Here is a 21,234-nt window from a genome sequence, read left to right as displayed (position 1 = left end):
ACATGAGTGTGATAAAATAGGAGAAACAACAAAAAAATAAACTGTTTCTCACTAACTTTAACAGACTTCCCGTCAATTACCAAAAAGATCAATATTGCAGTTGGGATAAGAAGAATTCACTGCAATCGTGCCTTGGTAAAATAAAGGAAGTCTCACCAGCATTTCAGCAAACATGAAAAATGTATTTCCATTTAAATTGACTAAACTTTGTACCTACACAGCCTCTTATGTCTGTCTCCCATGACTCACCGACTCCTCCATTTCTCCTCCACTTAGGGGAATGTTTGCTCTAGCTTTTGTAAACTTCATGACAATCAGAAATACCATCTAAAAAGCAGATTTTTGTAAACAAATGCATGTAAGTCTTCCAAGCATGTGAGACCTTGCTGAGTAAAATTGAACATTTTGTGCGCTGTGCATGTTGCTCACATTGGCAGGGTTGAGGGTATTCAGGCATCTGCTGGATGACACACTAGATAATAAAGGTGGATGCACTCATTGTACTTAAAGATGCTGCTTCTGATCAAAGCCTGTATCGAATTGTATCATTTCCACAGCTTTGTGAAACTATGATGGATAGATCAGAAGTTTGGTATACTGTAGGACCAACATCATGCGTGGGTGTATGAGCACACTGCAGTCACTCAAAATCACATCACAACGTCCTTCGTTTTACAGCCCATAACACAACAAGCAAGTAGCTACAATTCCTATACCTCGTCACAGTCGTTCTGTCAATTTCCTATCAAGCCTTTCAAATTTCCATCCTGCTTCTGACCTCTCTAACTTTTCCTTCATTTTTTCATCCCTTTCTTCTTTCAGTCCCCCTAAAATGGTAGGTAGATAGATGGATAAGTGTCTTCTATTTCGTCTATCCACAACTCACAGTATGAGCAACAGGACAACTGCTTGGCTAATAAGCCATATTTGAAAATATTCTTTTGTCTACATCTCATTGGTCAGCTCCTCAGCAAACTCAGCCATGATGTCATGCACCCAGATGTCCCTTTCTTCCTGTGAAGTGTCGACCAGGAAGACTGTCAACTTCCTGTCCCAAGGATTAGAGGCTTCCTGTATGGTCTCCAGCTGGGCCACAAGGGGTTTCTTCTCCACGTGGTTTCTGAAAACGATGGAAGCCTCCTCCGACCACTGCCTCGGCTTCACTCCTGCGGGTGAAAACAGTTATGAAGATGATGCTCGCTTTTATCTTAATGACACAATAATAACATTTAAGGTATAAAAAAAAAAAAAACATTCCACATTTTCACTTGTAATGCTATATCATCAAATGTTGTCCCTTCACCCAGAATTGGTTATGAACCCAAAATGTATTTTGCTCAAGGGTATAAGAATGTTGTACTTAAATCCTGAATGAGGTTTTATACATTACACCAATTCTAGCCTCTAGTTAGATCAGACGTTAAGGTGCTTCTTAACGAGCTTTGATTTCAGCCATGATAAGCAAGGCAATTTTTCACAGCAGACATTTTGACTTGTCATAGTATATTGTCTATTATGTTTGGAAAGATGAGTGATCTGACATTCCTTGTCTTACACAGACAAACAGGGAATGGAAGGTACTGAAGCTAAAGTTCATATAGAGTTTCAGCATGAAATCAATACAGCCATCAGACTCTATTTGACGCTCAGCTCTACTCACCAGCCAACTGAGCAGTGATTCCCTGGAATGGCAACTGTCTGAACTCCTTGATGAGAGGTCTGAGCTGGGTGCAGCTGACCAGTTCGTGTTTACCATAGTCCAACTCGTACACAGACACCAACCCATTGGTCAGAACTCCCTTAACTAGCACACGATGCCAGCTGAGAGAGGAGATGGAGGAAGATAATGTTTAAATTTAGGCAGAGCACAACTGCTTTCACATCAGTGAATATCCATCACAGACAGAAACAAGACCGAAGGCACCACACATACTTACTGAATCAACGTTTCCACTTGTGCCCTTTGTTTTCATAGAATTACATTAAATCAAATCACTGTTTAACTCACTTGTTCTCCACTTTAGCGGCGTAAATCTGATTCTTCTCTATGTTAAGTGGTTTCTCATCAGTTTTGTTGTAGTAGAGAATCATCTCTCCCATCAGCACCACCAATTTGTACATATCTCTCCAGGGCTGCAGCACAAAGTGGCCTGGATGGCACGCCACTGACACATAGACATCTATGTTGCTTCCTGAGAAGAAAAATACCTGATTTAAATATGATTTTCTAGGCTTCAGTAAAACAAACTACTAGATTAAATTGCACAGAACCTTTCCTTAATAACTAAGATTTCAGTTACCATCATTACCTGCTGGGGGCAGCTCTTGTAGTGGTGGCAGCTGGAGAGAGGGTGAGGGGGATGATGGTGTCTCTGGTGTACTGGTGGTGGTTGTGATGATTCCTCCGCCTATTCTCGGTCCAGATAAAGCCCTCCTGAGATGAGGCTTGCTTGGAATAGTTGTTGATGTTGGACTGCCATTGGTGGAGTCACTGGTGCTGGAGGTCTTGGTGAGTGTGGAGATCTTGACAGGGCTGTGAAATGAAATTTTATGACCAAAATGTTTAAATTCTATTTCAAGTGATTAATGAAGAAAATAAGTGAATAGATTTGTTTTACTATTGAGAACACTTTGGCTATAAAGCAAAAGTATAATACAGGTGAATATAAAAGCAGCAGATACCTGTGGCTCGTCAGGAAGACGTCTGGCTGCTGTTTGAACAGGTCGGACTGGGCCATCTGATGGTTGAGGCTGCGGGCCGGGTCGTGGAAGTTCTTGTCAGTGAATAGGTGGACGTAGACGCAGCGCTTGCTTTCATCCACTTTGGCAACCTTGGTGGGAATGACAAGGTGAGTGTGGTGAGTATACATGAAGAATGAGATGAGATGAGATGGTGAAGATGCAACAAAGTGTAGAAGAGAAAGAGAGAGATAGATGGATGTTAAGAAATTACTATAAAAATTATGAGGATGAAATAAAGACGGTATAACCTGAGTAATTTGAAGATTGTAGAGAAGAACAGACAATTACCTTCATGCTACAGTCGGTGGTGTTGAGCACTTTCTCTCGAAGCCACTGGACAGCATCAGGATTCCAGGATCCAACGCTGACAGCCAGATCGGCCAGACAGCACTTCACAGCCTAAACAGATTGTTGTTGGATGTCATTTTTCTCACTGGATGTGCAGTGTGAGGAAGTCAGGAAATACATAAAACTACAATAGGACATGGCACAAATCGTCTTTGAATATTAAGTTACTCTTGACTGTTTTTCCTTGTCTGTCCATCACAAATGCTGACCTGTGGTGGGATGGCCATAAGGTCACGGAGGAATGGCGGTGGGATCTCTCTTAGCTCAAACACCTCTACAGAAGCCTGGACGCCCACATCAATGAACAGGATGTCTAACACTCTGCTGCCGTGCAGGTTAGTTATCTAAAAATAAAAACACAGTCAAAGTGAACAGAAAATCCAACACAGTAGTTTTTTTGTTAGATTTAATGATAGTTTCATTCATAAATTACTACACCTGAGTCTGTTATGCAAATGTGTTTTTATTCCTTTTGTCAGTTACTGGTTAACATCAATAACTTGTGAATATGTTTAATAATTCACAGTGAAGCTGAGCTGCCAGGAACATTGCCATCTTACCTCAACGCGGGACCATTTTCCTTTGTATCGTGCCAGACATACTTTCCCACAGAAAGGTTTGGACACCAGGAATTCGGACGTAACCTGGAACAGAAATGCGTTCAGGTGTCATCATAAAAATAAAATAGCTGATAAGACTCTGTTTAATTTAACCGTGCTTCCTTTGGATTGGTGAGGTTACTGTGTAGGTGTAACTGCTGCTTTATGACTACAATAAAATGATACTGTAAAAGCTGACAAACATTTCACAGGTCCACCTAGTCAGTTTACTATCTGTGATCTATGATTATATGAAATAGGAAAGGCTTGATGTTTAAGAAAATAAGGATAATGGGCGATTTAGAAGAGATTCTTGTTACTATCTCTTACATTCATGTTATACCAGTTGATTGATGACACCAACATTACATACAACAGAGGGATTGACTTAAACAGAAAAGACATTTTTTCCCCTTCTTCTTACCCCATTTTATCAGGCTGTGAAACTAATTCAGGTATGAAAATATAATTACCTCTCAGAATGCTAAATAATTTGAAATACACAATATATACAATTCAGAAAAAGCAATGCAAGCTTGCAAAGAGTAACTATCCCTGGTTAAAAAAAAAGAAAAAAGACCAGACTGAGTACTATGTTTACTTAAACACTTACGCACAATGTAATGACGAGCTTTAAAGGACATCAGTGGCACATCTAGAAAAAGCATCAGCTGCACTGTGCTGCTAACACATTAAGTGGCTTGGCAATGTCTTAACTCCAGATTATCAGCCTAATCTCAATCTGTCCACAACTCCCCCCGAGAGAGGCAACACCAAACAAATGCGTTCACAAAAGGCTTTTGAGATGAGTGTGTGAGTCATTTACTCCGTACTCTCCCTGTGAATACAGTACTTACTTCAATTAACACACACATGCACACACACACACTTAAGGTTTTGGTAAAACGATTCATTTTAACACTCATCAGATATATACTGATTGATTTCATATTAATTAATACATTAATACAGATATATGCTTGAAGAAAAAGACCTGGATTTATAAAATGATCACAAAGTAATTAAGTACTTTGAATACATCAATTAAACATAAGACCTTAAAGTGTTCATAACTATGGAAATGGAACTACTGAGTATTAACTTTCAACCTCATTTAGTTTCCTACATATTGATAATGAAATAAATAACTTTAAGATACCTACTGTATTTGTTATACATGTCACTGTAAGGGAGATAAACTCTCCAACCCTCCTCTTATATAAGCCATGCCTCTTAGATATGAAAGAATCATATTTAATTACTGCCTTTAATTGCTAGAATATGATGTATATTTGTCAACATGTGACATCCTCACAGCTATGATCCCATTGTTTACACAATTATACTAATATAACTAATGTGATGATATGTTTAAATGTGAAAAAGCTACTACTGCATTCACTCACTGCATACTTTAGTACCACCAACTACATAATAATGAACGCTTTTAGAGACATGAAATGAAGCGTGGTGTTAACCTGTGAGTGGAAGTACGTCTCAATTTTCTCCAGTATCTCATTGAGCTTGGCAAGACCTCTGGAGGGCAGCTGACAGTAGATGGTCCCATCGGAGCAGACGCTGCTGACGGTCACATTCATATAAGCGCTGTTCACCTGAGAAGAAACATTAATAGGAGTATAGTATGCTGTATTCTCTCACACCCATAAACACATACATAAAATCGGCTCATATACCTGTAATGGACTGGTGAGTGTCTTGTCCTGCAGGGCTTTCATGCAGGCAGCGTTGATGTTGACGTCATCATCCTGCGATGTGTCATACAGAACAACCAGAGGGGTCTGGCCTCTCTGTAGGATCTCAGCCAACAGGATTCTTCCACTTGCCATTGTTTCAAATTTCTTCAGCACAGCAGGCTCCTGGCAGAAAGGCTCCAGGCCTGAACGCACACACATAATAATCAGGGCATATGGGAAACACGAGGAGGTGACAGGAAGGATAAAGCAAGAGTGTTTTTCCTGTTCTTTTCTTTTCAAGATGATTTACTTTTCCAGATTGACCTGATGTCCATGAGATTCAGACTCACCTGCCAGTTTACACTTGGTTGCCTGGAAAGGCAGTTTGAAAAACTTCTCGTTCAGCTCAAACACTTTGGTTTTGCTGATCACTTCCGAAAATCCATGATCCACATAGTACACCTACAGACGGCAAAAAAGCAAAGGGGTGAATAATATTTCTTCTCACTGTATATTAAACGAATCATTCTTTGTCTTAAAGGTCACATTTGAGCCTCTGAATTTGGATAAGATTTGTTTATCCTGACTTATCTGAACAGCCTTCCATGCTAAAAGTGTTTGGTTATTTCCTATTTTTGACCTCTCACCTTGACCTTGTCGGCCATGACTTCGCAGACTTGTGCCCTCAGAATCTCTTCCTCCTCCTCAGCCCTGACAGCAACAAGTTGGCCTGAGGATGGAGAAGACAAAGGACTTGGACAGGTTTTATCCAGGCCGTAAAACTCTTTCATTTCATCCTCCATGGACTCCTGGGCCTGGGAATAACCTTCACCAATGTATCTGTAAGAGACGAGGAGAAACAGGCAGTGAGACATTTATGAACTGTCGAGTCGCACAGCACATTTAAACATACAGATCTCTTCTACCTGAGTATGACTCCATTGGTGTTGGTGGCTTCAACCACCAGTATAGAAGGGTACTCTTCTTTGGGGATCTGCAAAGAGGGCACCGCATGGTTACTGAGCCTCCTCCCGAGCTCCTGCCTCACCCTCATGTCCTCCTCACTGGCTGAAGAGTTCCTCCTATTACAGTTCTCGTCTTCTCCTCCTCCACCTCCAGCGCTGCTCCTCCTGTACAGTATGGCTCTCTTAGGGTTGTCAGGCATCGGGTAGTCGATGGTGCAGAAATCGGAGAGGAGGTGAAGGTTCTCCAGGACATGTCCGGGCAGTTTGGTCTTGTGAAATTATATAAATAAAAAACTGATAAATATAAATATTACATTTAAAGCTATTTAAATTAGCATTTTCTTAAGCATTATTTAAACCTTTTAACACCTTTGTCCTACTCTATTCTTAGTTAGATTATATTCATAGTGACCTCAACATATTCATGATAGTTTTTCAAAATGTTACTGACTTTGTATGTGTCCTGGAACAGCTTGGGCAGTGCGTGGGCCCACAGGCCATTGGAGTACTTCACCAGCAGCTCCTCCAGTTTCAGCTTCAGGTCGGGGGTGAGGGTCGCGGGGGAGGATGGAGGGCTGGGGGACGAGGGGGACGAGGGGGACGAGGAGGATGATCGCGGCGACTGAGGAGGGTTCGAATTGGAGCGCGTTCGATGGGTGTTGGGGGGTCTCTGTTGGGCCGGGGACTGCAAGGGTTTGTCTGTTGGGGTGTTTAAAGTTGGGGCAGGGGCAGCGGTGGAATTTGGGTTAAGGATTAGCGAAGGGGAGGATGTAGTGGTCTGTTCTTTGGCGGGGTAGAGAAGCAGCTCTGATGGGTTGCTGCTGCAAGTTTTCTCTACCTAGAAGAATAGAATAGAAAGGAGTGATTATACTTTGCAAGTGATACAGACTGAAAATGAGTCCTTTGCTCTCATCATCCTGTGTGTATACTGTATAACATAGACTGATGCATAATTGGAAGTGAACTGCTTAACATGTGCAATTAATGATATCATAACATTTGTAAATGTTAACTGGAGAAGACTCAAAAAAATATTTAAATGAATTATTTTGATTTCCACAGGAAAACTGTGCATATGAAACAATTATTCGTAATCATGATCTGCTTCTTACAGTGCTACAGTGACAAAAGGAGTATTTACAGTGCATATGTGCGTCCAGGTATCAAGGTCTTTGATGGCCTCAGTGGGCATATCCTGCTTATACAGCTCTCTGTAGATCTGAGGCAGCTTGGACACCCAGAAGCCGTTACTGTACTTCCCCAGGATCTCCCTGATGCGACCCTGGACCTGCTGAGGGTTGTAGGGCTTTCCTTTCCCTGAGCCAAGGCTCTCATTCAGATTTGAGGGAGCTACAGAATTGGAGAAAAATGCAAGATTACACAGACATACACACACACATGCAGGCAATTACTGTTTCCGCAGCTTTGATCTTCTTGCTCCTGACATTGCTGGACCACATGGTGTGATTTTCCCCAAAACAAGTCTTTAGAGGGTGAATCAAAAAGAGAGATCGGTGCGAATGGTTATGATGCATGTTCAGAACCTAATTCTTTCTTCCTTTTTTCCCCTGAATGTGAGCTGAAAATTCTCTTTAGGATAAAATGAGCCTTTAGGCTTCTTTTCCGCTAATAAAACTGGAACTGAAAAAGTGGTGAGCCTTTGGAATTTACTGATATCAAGTACGTATGGACATAAACACATTAATACAGGCATTTTCCAAAGCCTTAACTAATTTCATTACTCTGAAATAAATACACCAGGTTTGCAGGATAGCAGTCTAAATAGCACCACATTTCTGCCATTTAATATGCTAAATTACCCAATCTCTTTTGCAGTATACGCCTTGCACATTTTGTCAACATGGATGTCATATGAATATAATTTCCTGCTCACTCAGAGATGTTTATTAACACACAGGATACACAGGCTTTTTAACCAGTATTGCAGCTTGAGCAGTCTTCTCTGTGTGTACAAGCCTCAAATAAATATGTGCCTCAAAGCTATGCAGTTTATTACAGGCCAATGTTTTTCCCTAGGCAGGGAAAAATCACTGGCCTCTAATAATCAGCAACAGAGCACTTCTCAAAAAATCAGGTTACATGACAAAAACACATAATTTGTTTAAGTAAAGGTTTGTAGGAAAGAAGTTAAAGGGTAGGGAGGCTGACTAGGCAGACACCTGGAAAGCTTATTTGACTTGAAGCCTTTTAAAATACACTTCATGTGTACAGGAACATCATGTTTACAGAGATACTCAGTGATGAGAACCAACTGAGATGGGATTGATAATTGTTTCATGAAACATGGAGGTGGAGCATCATAATACTTAAAATCTCCTGGCCTCCATTTGAATTGTCCGCAATAATTTCATTGTTTCCAATGTTTCTTTTGGTTTAGAGGACAAAAAGCTACACAAAATGTATTTTTAGCATTATAAAAAGGAGCCCGTCCTACTTACAACTAGTCTGTTGGGAGTTTCTGGAAAGGTGAGCGTGTACCTCCTTCTGAAACCGTGATGGGAGGGTCATCCTCTTGTCTGACCTGGACACAAAAGAAAAGACCAAGGAGGAAGGTTACATTGTTGAATAGGACAGACTTTAGGACCTTCAAAACCTGTGACATACTCACATCTTTGAGTATAGGGTTATTATGCAGCATCGCTAAATTTAGTCTGAGGTTTCAAATCTTGGCAAGGTCTGGCGCTGTGTTGCATGTCAGATCCTTAATCTCCTACTGTATGTGCCAGAGTGTGCCCAGAGATCCTCAAGAAGGACTCATTACATCACAAAGTCTGGCGAGATAACTGCCTGTCTGAGTTTTATGATCGTCCTCAGTATCACAACCTATTAATCAAACGGAGACTGCACTGGTGTAGAACAATGGGTGATGACAAACACAGGGTATTGTACTGCCTGTGGCTGCAGATTAGGTGTGACTACTTTGACCTAAAAAACAACAAACTGACAACACACAAAAATATCTGTGTTGTATAAAGTATCCACCTCTTTTTGTAAAAATAACATGAACGTATTTCATTTCAGTGTCTTTTATATGAGTGCTGTTAAATGTGTGGACTGTTACAGTGTGATGCCTCCCATCCTTGTCATGCCTTAATGATACAGTAACTGCTTTATTTAAAATGTAAACTCTTGACTCAGCTCCTCTATCCCCTACGTGTTCCTTTCACAATCCACAATGGATGCTGGTTTCCCTACTAATGCATATTCAATATGGGAAGATATGACTAAAAATATACCTCATCCCTTAATGTGCAAGCTAATTGTATCAGGATCAATCACTAGTGATAAGTCTATGGTCTAAACACAAACTCACTACAGTATTAGGAGACAATCACCTTACTAGGTTTCAATTTGTGGAAACTGACACTACATTTCATGGACAACCTGGCAAACTCCATCTGCAAAGGAATGATGCAATCAGAAGCTCCAGGGCAGCTAAGGGGTGGACCATGTGGTGACATTGATTTTATGAAGTGCAAGCCCTAGATTGTGGTTAAACTGTTTTCTGAACCCTGTTAGACCCTGTTGACTTTTTCTTTTGATATTGAAAAAGTAACCCTTGACTTGTACATGAGCAACTTGTTGGATTACAGCCCTGTCACACAACCCCGCCTTCATACTTTATCTCACCAGGCGGAGCCACATTTGCCTGAAGCCCTACAACACTCACCTATCCAAGCACAGACTACCTGCCTCTACTCAGTTCATCTGTGCTGTTATTCTAATGAGAATTTGTTTTGTTAAACTGGAATTCTATGTTAACTGTGTCATTTTGTGAATTTACCACTGGCAGGCATCCAATAGTCACACACACACACACACACACACACACACACACACACACACACACACACACACACACACACACACACACACACACACACACACACACACACACACACACACACACACACACACACAGTGATAACACAGGCAGGCCAGCACACTGTCCAATGAAAGATCTAGAGGGATCCAGAGAGATGTGCTGATTCACTCTGTGTCGGTTTAGACGCGTTAATCTACAGGAGAATAGAGCAGGGATTAGAAAGGGCTCACATCCCCCCTGCTCTGGGCTCGTGTCCCCTGCCAACACACCAGGCTTCCCACCCTGCCGCCCCATTGTGATGTGGAGGGACACCAGCCCACGGGACACTAATGGTGACACAGACAGAGGACTGATGTCAGTTGTTTTTACAGTGGACAGACGAACAGAGCCGTGTATGGATGGAAGTGGGAGAACCAGTCATTGAGCTGAATTAATCTTGATTCATTGTTTGAGCAGTGCAGATAGATGGATATCTAGCTATGTGAGATGGCTTCTTCAACAACAGTAAATCAGGTTTTTAACTCATTCTAGGTCATGGTGGATGACAGTACCAGTCTGAAACCAAAATGTATTGCAATGGCTATTGTTTGCAGAAAAAAAAAATATATATTTGACAAACAAAAACAAAGCATTAGAGAGTGGTAGCATGACAGCGAAGAGAAGAGAGATATTGACAGAGACAGGCAGAGAGAGAACCAGAATAAACTAGAGCGCACATCATCGGGCCAGTGCTGAATAAGCAGCAGCAGGGAGGTTGTTTGCACTCAGAAACCAACCAGAGTTCAACCAGGCTCCCATTCAGCAGCAGCCTATTCTGATTCAGCTCAGACCACACAGGTGGGAGGAGAGGAGGGGGCACAGAAAGAGACAGCACTGAGAGAGAGAGAGAGAGAGAGAGAGAGAGAGAGAGAGAGAGAGAGAGAGAGAGAGAGAGAGAGAGAGAGAGAGAGAGAGAGAGAGAGAGAGAGAGAGGGAGAAAGAAAGAAAGAAAGAAAGAAAGAAAGGAAAGAAAGCCACATACGATGGACAACATGTATTCATTATTTCTTTCATTCTTATTATTTATTTACTTAATTTGAATGTTTTTAAATAAAATCTTGGCTTGCTCTATAGTTTACATATCAGCAAGTGACACAAAAATGTAACTCCGGAGGCATTTTGAAAGCATTCTGCACTGGACAGGGAGTCTACAGGAAATGAGGCTAGTCTCAGTATTTTGGTTTTTGGTTTCCTAAGAAGTGTGGAAGCCTGGATGGTGACTTGGTACATATAATCATGCTTTAAAATCCCACAAATATGCAGAGATTGAGCTTGAGTGTTGGGATGTGAGCTACAGCTGGCTTTTCATCCTAAAGACAGTTGTTTTTTATCCTGCACCAAACACCATAAACTGATCAATTAAAGTGATCTAATTTCATACTGTGATCTCATTTGCAGTGTAAAATTACATAAGCTCCTCTGTATCTCTCTGCGTATGCCTGTCTATTTCTAAACCATCTCCATCACTCACTTCTCCGCAGGGGGGTTTGATTTCCTGTTAGATGTGTTCTGATTGGACATCTTGTTTGGATGCGCCCCAGTCTTGCCCTCCGACTGGCCATCCCTCATGTCCCTCGCCTGTTTAAAGTCTCCATGTCCAGCCCCGCGGTTGCCGCCTCCTCCTCTACCTCCACCTCGCCCGCGGTGGTTTGGCTGTCTCAGAGAGGTTTGAGGTTTGGCTGTGTAAAAAGAGACAGCACACAAGATAAGTAAAACTATGGACTTTCAGCACAGACACACACCTACACACATACACAAACACACACTGACTCAGCTAAACCTGATGCTGAGACAGGCCACAGTGTCGTTGATCGTTCAATATGTACAGACACAGTAGACCAGATAAATAACCTCATAATCAGTGAGCCAGCAAGCAGCAAGAACACAATATGACATATTATAGATAACATCATCCTGAGCTGCATTTCTCCTTTGCGTATGGTAACTATGGCTGGACACAGTCAAGGAAAAATGCCTATTCGCTTTCTTGCTGAGAGTTAGATGAAAATCACTCTAATGTTTGTGCATTGATACTGGAGCAAGAGCAGGGGGGGTCAATTAGCTTAGCTTAGCATAAAGACTTGAAACAGGTGGAATCAGCTAGCCTTGGTGTCTCCATAGTTAAAAAATACACCTAACAACACTTTTAATCACTGATGAACACATTACGGAAGAGAGAGACCAATAACACTGAAAGAAAAAATAGTTAGCTATAGCACACTGCTCCTTGCTAAACCACAACTTGAGGTTTTTACATATCTGTTTGTGTACATTTAAGCAAATGAGATATAGTGATTATCTACTGAGCTTTAGAAGTGCTGTTATGTATATTTTTGAACTTTGGACACAATCAGGCTAGCTGTTTCCCCCTGCTTCCAGTCTTTATGCTAAGCTAGGCTAATTAACTTCTAGCTCCAGCTCCATAGTTCATACACAGACAAGAGAGTGGTATCAATTTTCAAATCTAGTTCCCTACAAGGAAGTGAATATATATATACTTCACAAAATGCCAAAGTAGTACTCTAAGGACTTTCATAATTTTTAACAACTTTCTAAATAGGACTAACTTTATCTACTGTTGCAATTCAGGAGGCTGTGTTTGCTACAGGAACAAATTAGGTGAATCAAAGTATCTGTGAGCATGAAGTAGGGCACAGCAGGAAAAGAGCATACTACTGCTATATATTTAGCCTAGGCAATGTTTTTGTTGTTGTTGAAAACTCTACCTATAGCACATCTAAAAGTAACCAGAATATTTTAATATGGTAACAAAGCCAAGAAACTGCAGTTACTGTATGAGGAGTGTAAACAGTAGAAGTCAGACTCTTAAAATCCTAAAACACAACACTTACCAGTCCAGCCCCTCGTCATTTTGATGTAACATCATTCACACACACACACACACACACACACACACACACACACACACACACACACACACACACACACACACACAAACACACACACACACACACACACACACACACACACACACAAACACACACACACACACACACACACACACACACACACACACACACACACACAGACAGCATGGCCAGCATGACATCACATTTCTCCTGAGTGACATCACTATTATACTGTGTCATGCATAACCCTTAGTCATTTCCACTCCCTACATCATTTTCAGTTCCTCCTTCTACTGTCTCTTATTTTCGCTTGACTCTTTTCCTCTGTGAGATCTCATATTTTCTCCCTGTTTATTCATCCTTACTCTTCTAGAAAGATCTCACTAAATGTTTCCAGGAACAAAACACAACAAACAGCTTAATCAGTCTGCATCTTCAAAACAGATTTTCTGTTTCTAAATCTCATTAGTTCCTCCCTTGTTCCATCTGTTCAGAGTGGGTATGCTACTTATACTGTATGGGCTACTGGTAGTCAACCAATTAATACATTAGCCAGTTACTTAATTAATCAATAAATCTTCCAGGCACTCACACAGTTGAACAAATACAGTCACACATGCAAGCAGGCACTAGCTTACATCCACATGCAAGTACAGGCAAGCACGTACACACACATGCTCAGAGCAGACGCCGCGTCACCTCACCGGCATGGACGCACAGTCTGTGTTCTGTCTCTGCCTGAATATCAAAATCCCAGGTGGTGAAGGAGAGAATGAGAGGAGGAGGAGGAGAGAGAGAGAGAGAGAGAGAGAGGGAGAGATGGAGAGGCTGATTTGTGAATCAGCTGCTCCTCGCTGGCAGCTGAGTCTCAGCTGCTATAGGCTACATTAGACTCAAATCTCAACAGCCCACCCCACTCTCCCCTGTTCTCTTTCTAACTCCCTCCTTCCCTGTCATCTGTCCACCCCCTCTCTCTCTTTCCCATTTCACCATCTCTCTGCCTTTCTTTTCCTCCGACTCTCTCTCTCTCTCTCCTCCTCCTCCTCCTGTTCTCTCCTCCATGCATTACCACCTCCCACTTCCTCCTCTGACTCTCTAAGAATATTCTGCAACATCACATCACACCACACAGTCTAGCGGAGGTAAATGTGCTACAAATAGGTCAAAAGAAAAGAAAGGTGTGTATGTGTGTGTTGTAGTTATTATGAGTGGTTGTGTTTAGACAGTAACTAAATTCAGAAAAAGATGAAGAAAGATTATGTGTGAAAGTATGTGTTTTGTGTATGTGCATGTTTGTTTTAACTAAACTGACACCTGCAAAACCTGGTCCACCTGCACAGTCCTGAACACTGTGTATCTGCTTGTGTGTGTTATAATGTGTGATATTTGTGGTGCAGGAAGTGCTGGCCTCCATGAAGCAACAGTTAAAACAGGTCACTCTTTCATCCACAAACTCTCGGGCTGCAACAGAGACAATGTTTTGCTAATGTTGCATTGTCATAGTACTACATTGTTCTGCTGCAGTACTGCTGCACTGTAGCATCAGACCCAGAGAAGGCTGGAAAAGGTTTGGAAAATTGAAGTCATTCTAGGGTTGTTAAAGTGGAAAAGCTGTAGGGAAACTTTACACAGAACATAATTTAGAGTGGGTATGATTCATTTTATCAGTCTCATTGTCTATTGAGTAAAAATGTGCTAGTGTATAGTTATAGTATTTTCTAATGAAATAATCAGTAAAACTGTTTTTTATTCATCTCATCTTATCAGCTGTAGCTACCACTGAGGACACTGATGGGGTACTTTTCATTTCATTTCATTTCACTTAAAATTCTGGCATTTTAAGAACCTGTATGAAGTGTACATCCTGCAATTAAAAGCACTTCAGACAGATCACATTCATTTTGACTCAGTATAATTCAGTTTGACTACTTTTAGGCCAATCCATAAACAAATCATTATTTGGGAGGCATGATGACCTCAGTACTTCAACAGTCTGAGCTCAGGCCTGCAAAAACTGATCAACTATACCGAGCTCTTATGTTCTCCCACTCTGCTATTATAGACAACTACAGTAGCTTTGCTATCAACCCAAACTGGTTGGTAAAATGTGGATACCAACAAATTCTAAAAAAAAAAAAAAAAAAATCTGAATTGATGAGACAGACAGTTTAACAGGGACAGGACAAAGAAGTATTTGTTTGTACTGTCTTTTTACCATTCAAAATAAATAAATAAAAACTTTGACGCCACCAAATAGCCCAGCCTCATAATGTATTTCTTAACCTTTCTGAAATATTAGTGCCTAAGAAGATCCTAATGTGTGATCTTAGATGCACTTATTTGAACATTATTTCATTAAAAATAATCATATTTCTGTACTCATATTAGCAGGACTTAAGTGGTTTGGTTATTCACCCAAGGGGCAAAGGGCAGCACTACTCCATCTTGCTGTGCAGCAAAAACTGAGCTGCCAGACTATTCATGATCCTGTTTTTGATGATGTACATGTTTAGTTGAGTTTCTTAAATAAAAACATCTAATAGAGGAAGCTGCCTGCTGAGGACTTTTAGGAATTAAAAGTACAACTCTGGCTTTCAAGGAGTTTTTAAATTAGCTTTAGTAGACTTGTATGTATAATCCTTACATTTAAGCAGTAACTGTAATGACTTTTAATACAATACCTCACTGATTTAAAGCCACCTTGTGACTGCGTACATGTCAGCCAGAAGCATCTGTGTAATCTGATAAAGCTAAATGTGAGCTAAAATAGAACTAATTGTGTGTTCTCCAGAGTTCGTTAAGAGAGGGAGGGTCTATAAGATTACAGAGATTGGATTATAGTCTCCTACTTAATACTGTAACTTTGCCATTTTCCTCCTAAATTACTGAATGTATTACTTTGTGTCTGTTTTACAGAAACGGTGAAATCTCACAGGCATAAAGGCCTTGTGTGATGTTTTCAAACCTTCCATAACTCAGTATTACTTGGAATTTAGTTGTTCAGCCAAAACAAACCTCCCTGTGATGTGATAAAAATAGTTGTGTGTCTAGCTGCAAGCTTTGCACGCTACAGAACGAAAGGTGAAAACATTTATTAATAACGATCTTAATGCTAACATGAAGAAAATTGCTGTGTACTTAGCTTATGCTCGGTAAATGTCCCAAGTTATCATCATCCTAATCAAATCTTACCATTGAGGACGAGTGGGGCGGCCGGTTTGACCCTCATCTGTGTGTTGACCAGGTGGGGTCGTCCCGTCTTCTTGGAGCTGCGCTGGCGAGCCACCACCTTGGCTACATGGGCCGTCTCATTGGCCCCTGTGGCAAAATACACCATCTGGAGAGGGGGTAGACAGACTGATATCAATAAGAGCAACTCCGCCAGCAATAAAAGATCAATTCTAGATCTTTTAACTTGATATATAGACTTTATCACACCAATTATTTTTAGTTTAAGCTATTTGACATCATTAAAGGTACACTGTGGAATTTTTGACCACTGGCAGTGCTATGGAGTAATGTTCTATGAGTGTGTCCCTATTTTGAGTATATGAGCATGAGCATGAGGATGCACGTGTATAAGCTCGAAGCCAATGGAGTCACATTATTCCTCTCATCAACAGGTAGCTTAATGTGCCAAAAAACGCAGCAATATGACAGCAAAAGGCAATGAAGAACAAAAATACTAGCAAGTAAACATTAAGTTAAAGAATGCAGTGTTCAAAATGTTCAAAATATCAGTTAACATATGTTTTATGATGTCTTATGTGTCTTCACATTGTGTGTTTTAGTGAGAAACACTAAATGCTTACAAGAAAATTCCAGAGCATCTTAAACTTACACACAACTATGTTGATGATGACACATTTAAGTCTTATTTCCATTGTTATCTGATCATTATAGTTACAATCAGTTAATTACCGTTATGTCTTTCACATTTATGAACTTGTTTTAAAAGTTTTGTTTGAGACAGAAATTCATTTAAAAAAATGTTTTTATCTGAAGCATTATTCCAGGCAAATATTTGTTTTGTCACAGTGAAAGTAAAACAGAAAATACTTAGTCAAAAATTACTTTACAAATCTACATTGACCTAAGCTCTTTCAGTGCCACAGTCATGCTAGTGTATATTTTTTTAATTCTCAGTTTTCAACAATTATGTGAACATGCCAGTGAGTATCACTGTTTAATGGACATTCATGTTTTGTTTTTTTAGCTCTATCTTCAGTTTTTTCTCCTTTGAGGAAGCAAAGCATTTGTCTGTTTTGTCCTTTTTACTTAATTCAGGTTAGTTAGTTAGTTAACACACGTTAGATTGCTTGCACTTTGTTGTAAAACATTTTGCTGCTCAGCATTTATAATGATGTGATGCTCCTTGCTCCTACCAAGCTCATCAATACTCATACAAGGCTTTGCATTTGAAAACGATAAAAAGGGAAAGTATTGACATTATGTAATCATGACTTAATAAGTGTATCATCCATCCTTCAACCATCCCTCACCAGCCATACACACACCTCTCCGGAGCGATTGCGCTCCATGCGGACTACAGTGGGCATGCTGGATAGCAGAGCATCAAGGTGGTTATGTCCCATCTGTTTATGTGGTATCTGTTCCCCGGTCAGCTCCTTGTACTCCGACTGCAGACGGGACAATGACACTCCACCCTTGTTGGCCTGGAGGACAGCCCGAAGCATTTTCTTCACCAGCTCAACGTCAGCCATCTAAAAAAAGCAATACCACAGATAAGCAAGCAAATAAACATGATGAAACTGAGGAAGAGATAGATCAGATGAAAGGTGGAGATGGAGGCTATCCAGTGGAACCAAGCCATTGCATTTTATATAAAACTAATTTTAATAAAAGCATTTTTATTAACCTTTCAAGGTAAGAAGTGATTGATTACTGATGATCATTTTGAGGCAAACTTATTTAAATTTGCATCAGTTTACATTTACACTGATTCCAGCCTTAGGACCAGTCAGACTGGTTAGGCAAGTTTGTATTAAATGCTGATCAGATTTCTAAGGCAGTGTATTTCAATCTGGCTAAACCTTTGTCGCTGATTGCAATAACAATGAGAAATATTGGTTTTAAATGTTGAAAGGTGAATAATGTTTTATATGTAATAAATGTGCTATAACCTGTCGCAGGTACAGTAGGTCTCATATAACGATGAAATGAAATGTGTCCTTGTGTGTTTATTTTTTCAGACCACAAAGCATTTTGTATCCTGTGCACTTCCTTCAAGTCTAGGACAGATTTGCTTTAAGTTCAAGATGGTACTGATTTCCTTCGTTGTACAGCCAGCACATTCCTTCTCCCTGCACACACTTTCAGTTTTCAGCCTGGCTGAAGCCAAACCGCCCCGCAAAGGAATTTACAATGTTACGGTAAAGTATACAAACCTGAGCGATGTATCTCGATGAAAAGGGTGACACGACGGGATCACACGACTTTATGGATGAATATCAATTCAGGCGGTCGTGGAGACACACCCTCAACACACACAGTCAACTATGCAAACACTTCCATCCTCAAATTGATATTAAGTCTAAATATTGTGTTCGGAAAGACATCCTTGTTTGCAAAACAGCTTCTTTCGGTTTACAAAGCCTTGAATTAAATAATTTAAATATATAAAGGCTATATAAGATAAATATGGTCCTGGTATGAAGAGAAAGGTTGTTTAAAAAAAATAATGCTGTATATAAAACAAATGAAATGAAAGACAGATTTACCCTGTTGGTTGCAAGAAAAATATTTAGGATTCAGCATTAGAGGAGTTCAGGCCACTTGTTGATATATGGTGACTTTTTGCAGCGCAGACAACAGACGGGACAGTGAAACTATGAATGACGTAACGTGTCACACTTCCACTCCACACCCTCCATCGGGACCAAACTGTTTGGATGATGTGTTCAGGTCTTATTCATATGTGTGAGCAAAAACTGCGTTTAGAAGGTTCCAGATAAACTCAGTTATAGCCACAGACTGTAAACGAGCCGGTAAACAGCGCACAATATCGAGTTAAATCCTCATGCCACCTTCGGGACAGTGAGTAGTCAAGGTAACCAGGAAATGCGACCAAAATATACCAGAAGCATAGAAATCCATCCTTCAAAATAAAACGATCCTGAGTTAGAGAAGCGTTATACTAAGGATATTCGTAACGCACGATTTAATTCTGAAAGTCAAAACCGGAAGTGGAGTTGTATATGCTAGCTAGCTTGAAAGCTTTCGAGCCGGGAGTATAGAAAGCGATAAAATAAACAACCGGCAAAACTTTACCAGGCCTTAGAGTTGTAAAAGTCCACATTAATCAAAATAAAATATACATATATGTAATAAAAAATATTCTACCTTGCTCTTAACAGACGGGGTGGTGAGGTTTGACAGGTCTGGTCCAGTCAGTGCTGTCAGCGCCACAGGGCTGAGCTGCGGCCGGAGCTCTGTCCCCGCCCGGTGTGTCTGCCAGACGGTCCAGGCACAGCCTCTCCTCCGCCGCCTGATTGGTCGGCTGTGCATGGGGCCTCTGGCTAATTACACGTCAATGCATCCAGGGGCCGCATCACAAGACAGAGGGCACATGAGTGAATTGTCACCATTTATCGCTGATCATATCTACCCTCTGTTTCCTGATTACTTAGAAAAAACGCATTGTTTGGATTCACTGATTATCATAGGAATCTCTGACCACATTTATATTTCATTTTCCTCACAAATTTGACCAAATTTTATATTCAGCAAAGAGCCAAACTCTTTAGAGCTGACTGTACATATGAAAAATGAGTACATTTATTCAATATCTGAATGGCTCAAGGTGATTATACACAAGATGTTGCAAACTTGTATACATAAAGTTGTTTATTGGACCTGTGTTATTCAGGTTTTGTTAACACTTAAATTGTGAATTCATTGATATTCTAGAATATTTTTTCAGTTGATTAATTGTCTAGTTTATAAAATGTCACAAAGTAGTGAGAAAATGTCTATCACAATTACCTAAAATCCAAGGTGGCATTTTTACATTGTCTATTTTGTCCAATCAATAATCCATTACTCAAAGATACTGAAATTATAAGACATGAAACAGACAAATGAAGCAAATCCAGAATAATATAAAGATATGTTTATTTAAAAGAAATATTATTCCTAATGAAATGGGTTTGTTTTTAAAAACTATTTCTACGTATTTATTACTGTGAATTTATTATGTATAACTATTTATTTATTATCACAAATAGACAATTTTGCACTAAAAAAGACAGTAACTTTGGAAGAAGATACTCACTTGACTTCAATCACTCAATTGTAAACTCATGAAGTATCTCAGATTAATAACTAATGTCATTATCTTATTGTGTAACTCTGAAAATATACATCTGATACTTGTCTCTCTTGTAAACTGTTCTATCTGAGACACTGTTTGGTCCAGTCGTCCTCCTCATCCATATCTGAATTAAAATGTCAATAAACCAAAAACTAATGGATTCCTTGTGTTCTGTCAAGTCTGAAATACCAAACTCATCCACTGCAGTGTGATTTATTAGTAGATTGCTGTGTACATTCTGCCAAATAGCAAAAACATCTCATGAATTCATGATAATACATATTTTATCTCCCATAGTTCTCTTTCTATTGCCTGTACATGTCTAATATATTAACACAAATATTGCCACGTTTATTTTAGAGCTCTTAGCACAGTTGCAGCACCAATACTGACATTATGAGTCTACAAAAACACATGATTCATATATTCTCAAGAGGTATATAACGTCCATCTCCTGAACAACCTTATAAAGAAAGGTAAATAGATAAACTAGTTTATACTCGCAGCCAAATAGTGATAAACGACTGAGCCACTAGGGGCACTAATCTTTATCATGTCAGTCCACAATAATATATAGATTTTTCCTAGGATGGTGAAGTCATGACCCTCCCTACTGTGCCTCTGATTGGCTAGTGTTAGGTGGCCTCGTTGATTGGATTGGTTAGATTTGGGCCTGAGGAGTGACACTGGTTAGAATTAGGGTAAAAATATCACGGTGAGCCAATTAGAGGTAGAGTAGTGAGGGCCATGACTTCGCCATCCTAGGAAACATGTCGCCCACCGGACGTGACCTGTCA

At 40.1% G+C, this 21,234-nt stretch overlaps 1 protein-coding gene across 1 annotated transcript; it reads right to left on the bottom strand.

Moving 5' to 3' along the window:
- Positions 1 to 945: 945 nt before the first annotated feature.
- tdrd7b (tudor domain containing 7 b) lies at positions 946 to 17,828 on the bottom strand. The gene is made up of 19 exons (XM_062444688.1): positions 17,622 to 17,828; positions 16,297 to 16,441; positions 11,706 to 11,913; positions 8,808 to 8,890; positions 7,490 to 7,698; positions 6,800 to 7,186; positions 6,310 to 6,617; positions 6,031 to 6,223; positions 5,734 to 5,845; positions 5,384 to 5,586; positions 5,168 to 5,302; positions 3,651 to 3,734; positions 3,300 to 3,434; positions 3,031 to 3,141; positions 2,683 to 2,831; positions 2,310 to 2,533; positions 2,009 to 2,192; positions 1,661 to 1,821; positions 946 to 1,166 (listed from the first exon to the last, which is right to left on the bottom strand). The coding sequence occupies exons 1-19, from the start codon at positions 17,826 to 17,828 to the stop codon at positions 946 to 948; spliced, it is 3,459 nt and encodes a 1,152-aa protein (XP_062300672.1).
- Between the last annotated feature and the right edge of the window lie 3,406 nt (positions 17,829 to 21,234).

This window comes from Scomber scombrus, chromosome 23, assembly GCF_963691925.1.
Source record: "Scomber scombrus chromosome 23, fScoSco1.1, whole genome shotgun sequence".
NCBI classification, from domain to species: Eukaryota; Metazoa; Chordata; class Actinopteri; order Scombriformes; family Scombridae; genus Scomber; species Scomber scombrus.
This window is presented reverse-complemented; position numbering and strand designations above follow the sequence as displayed.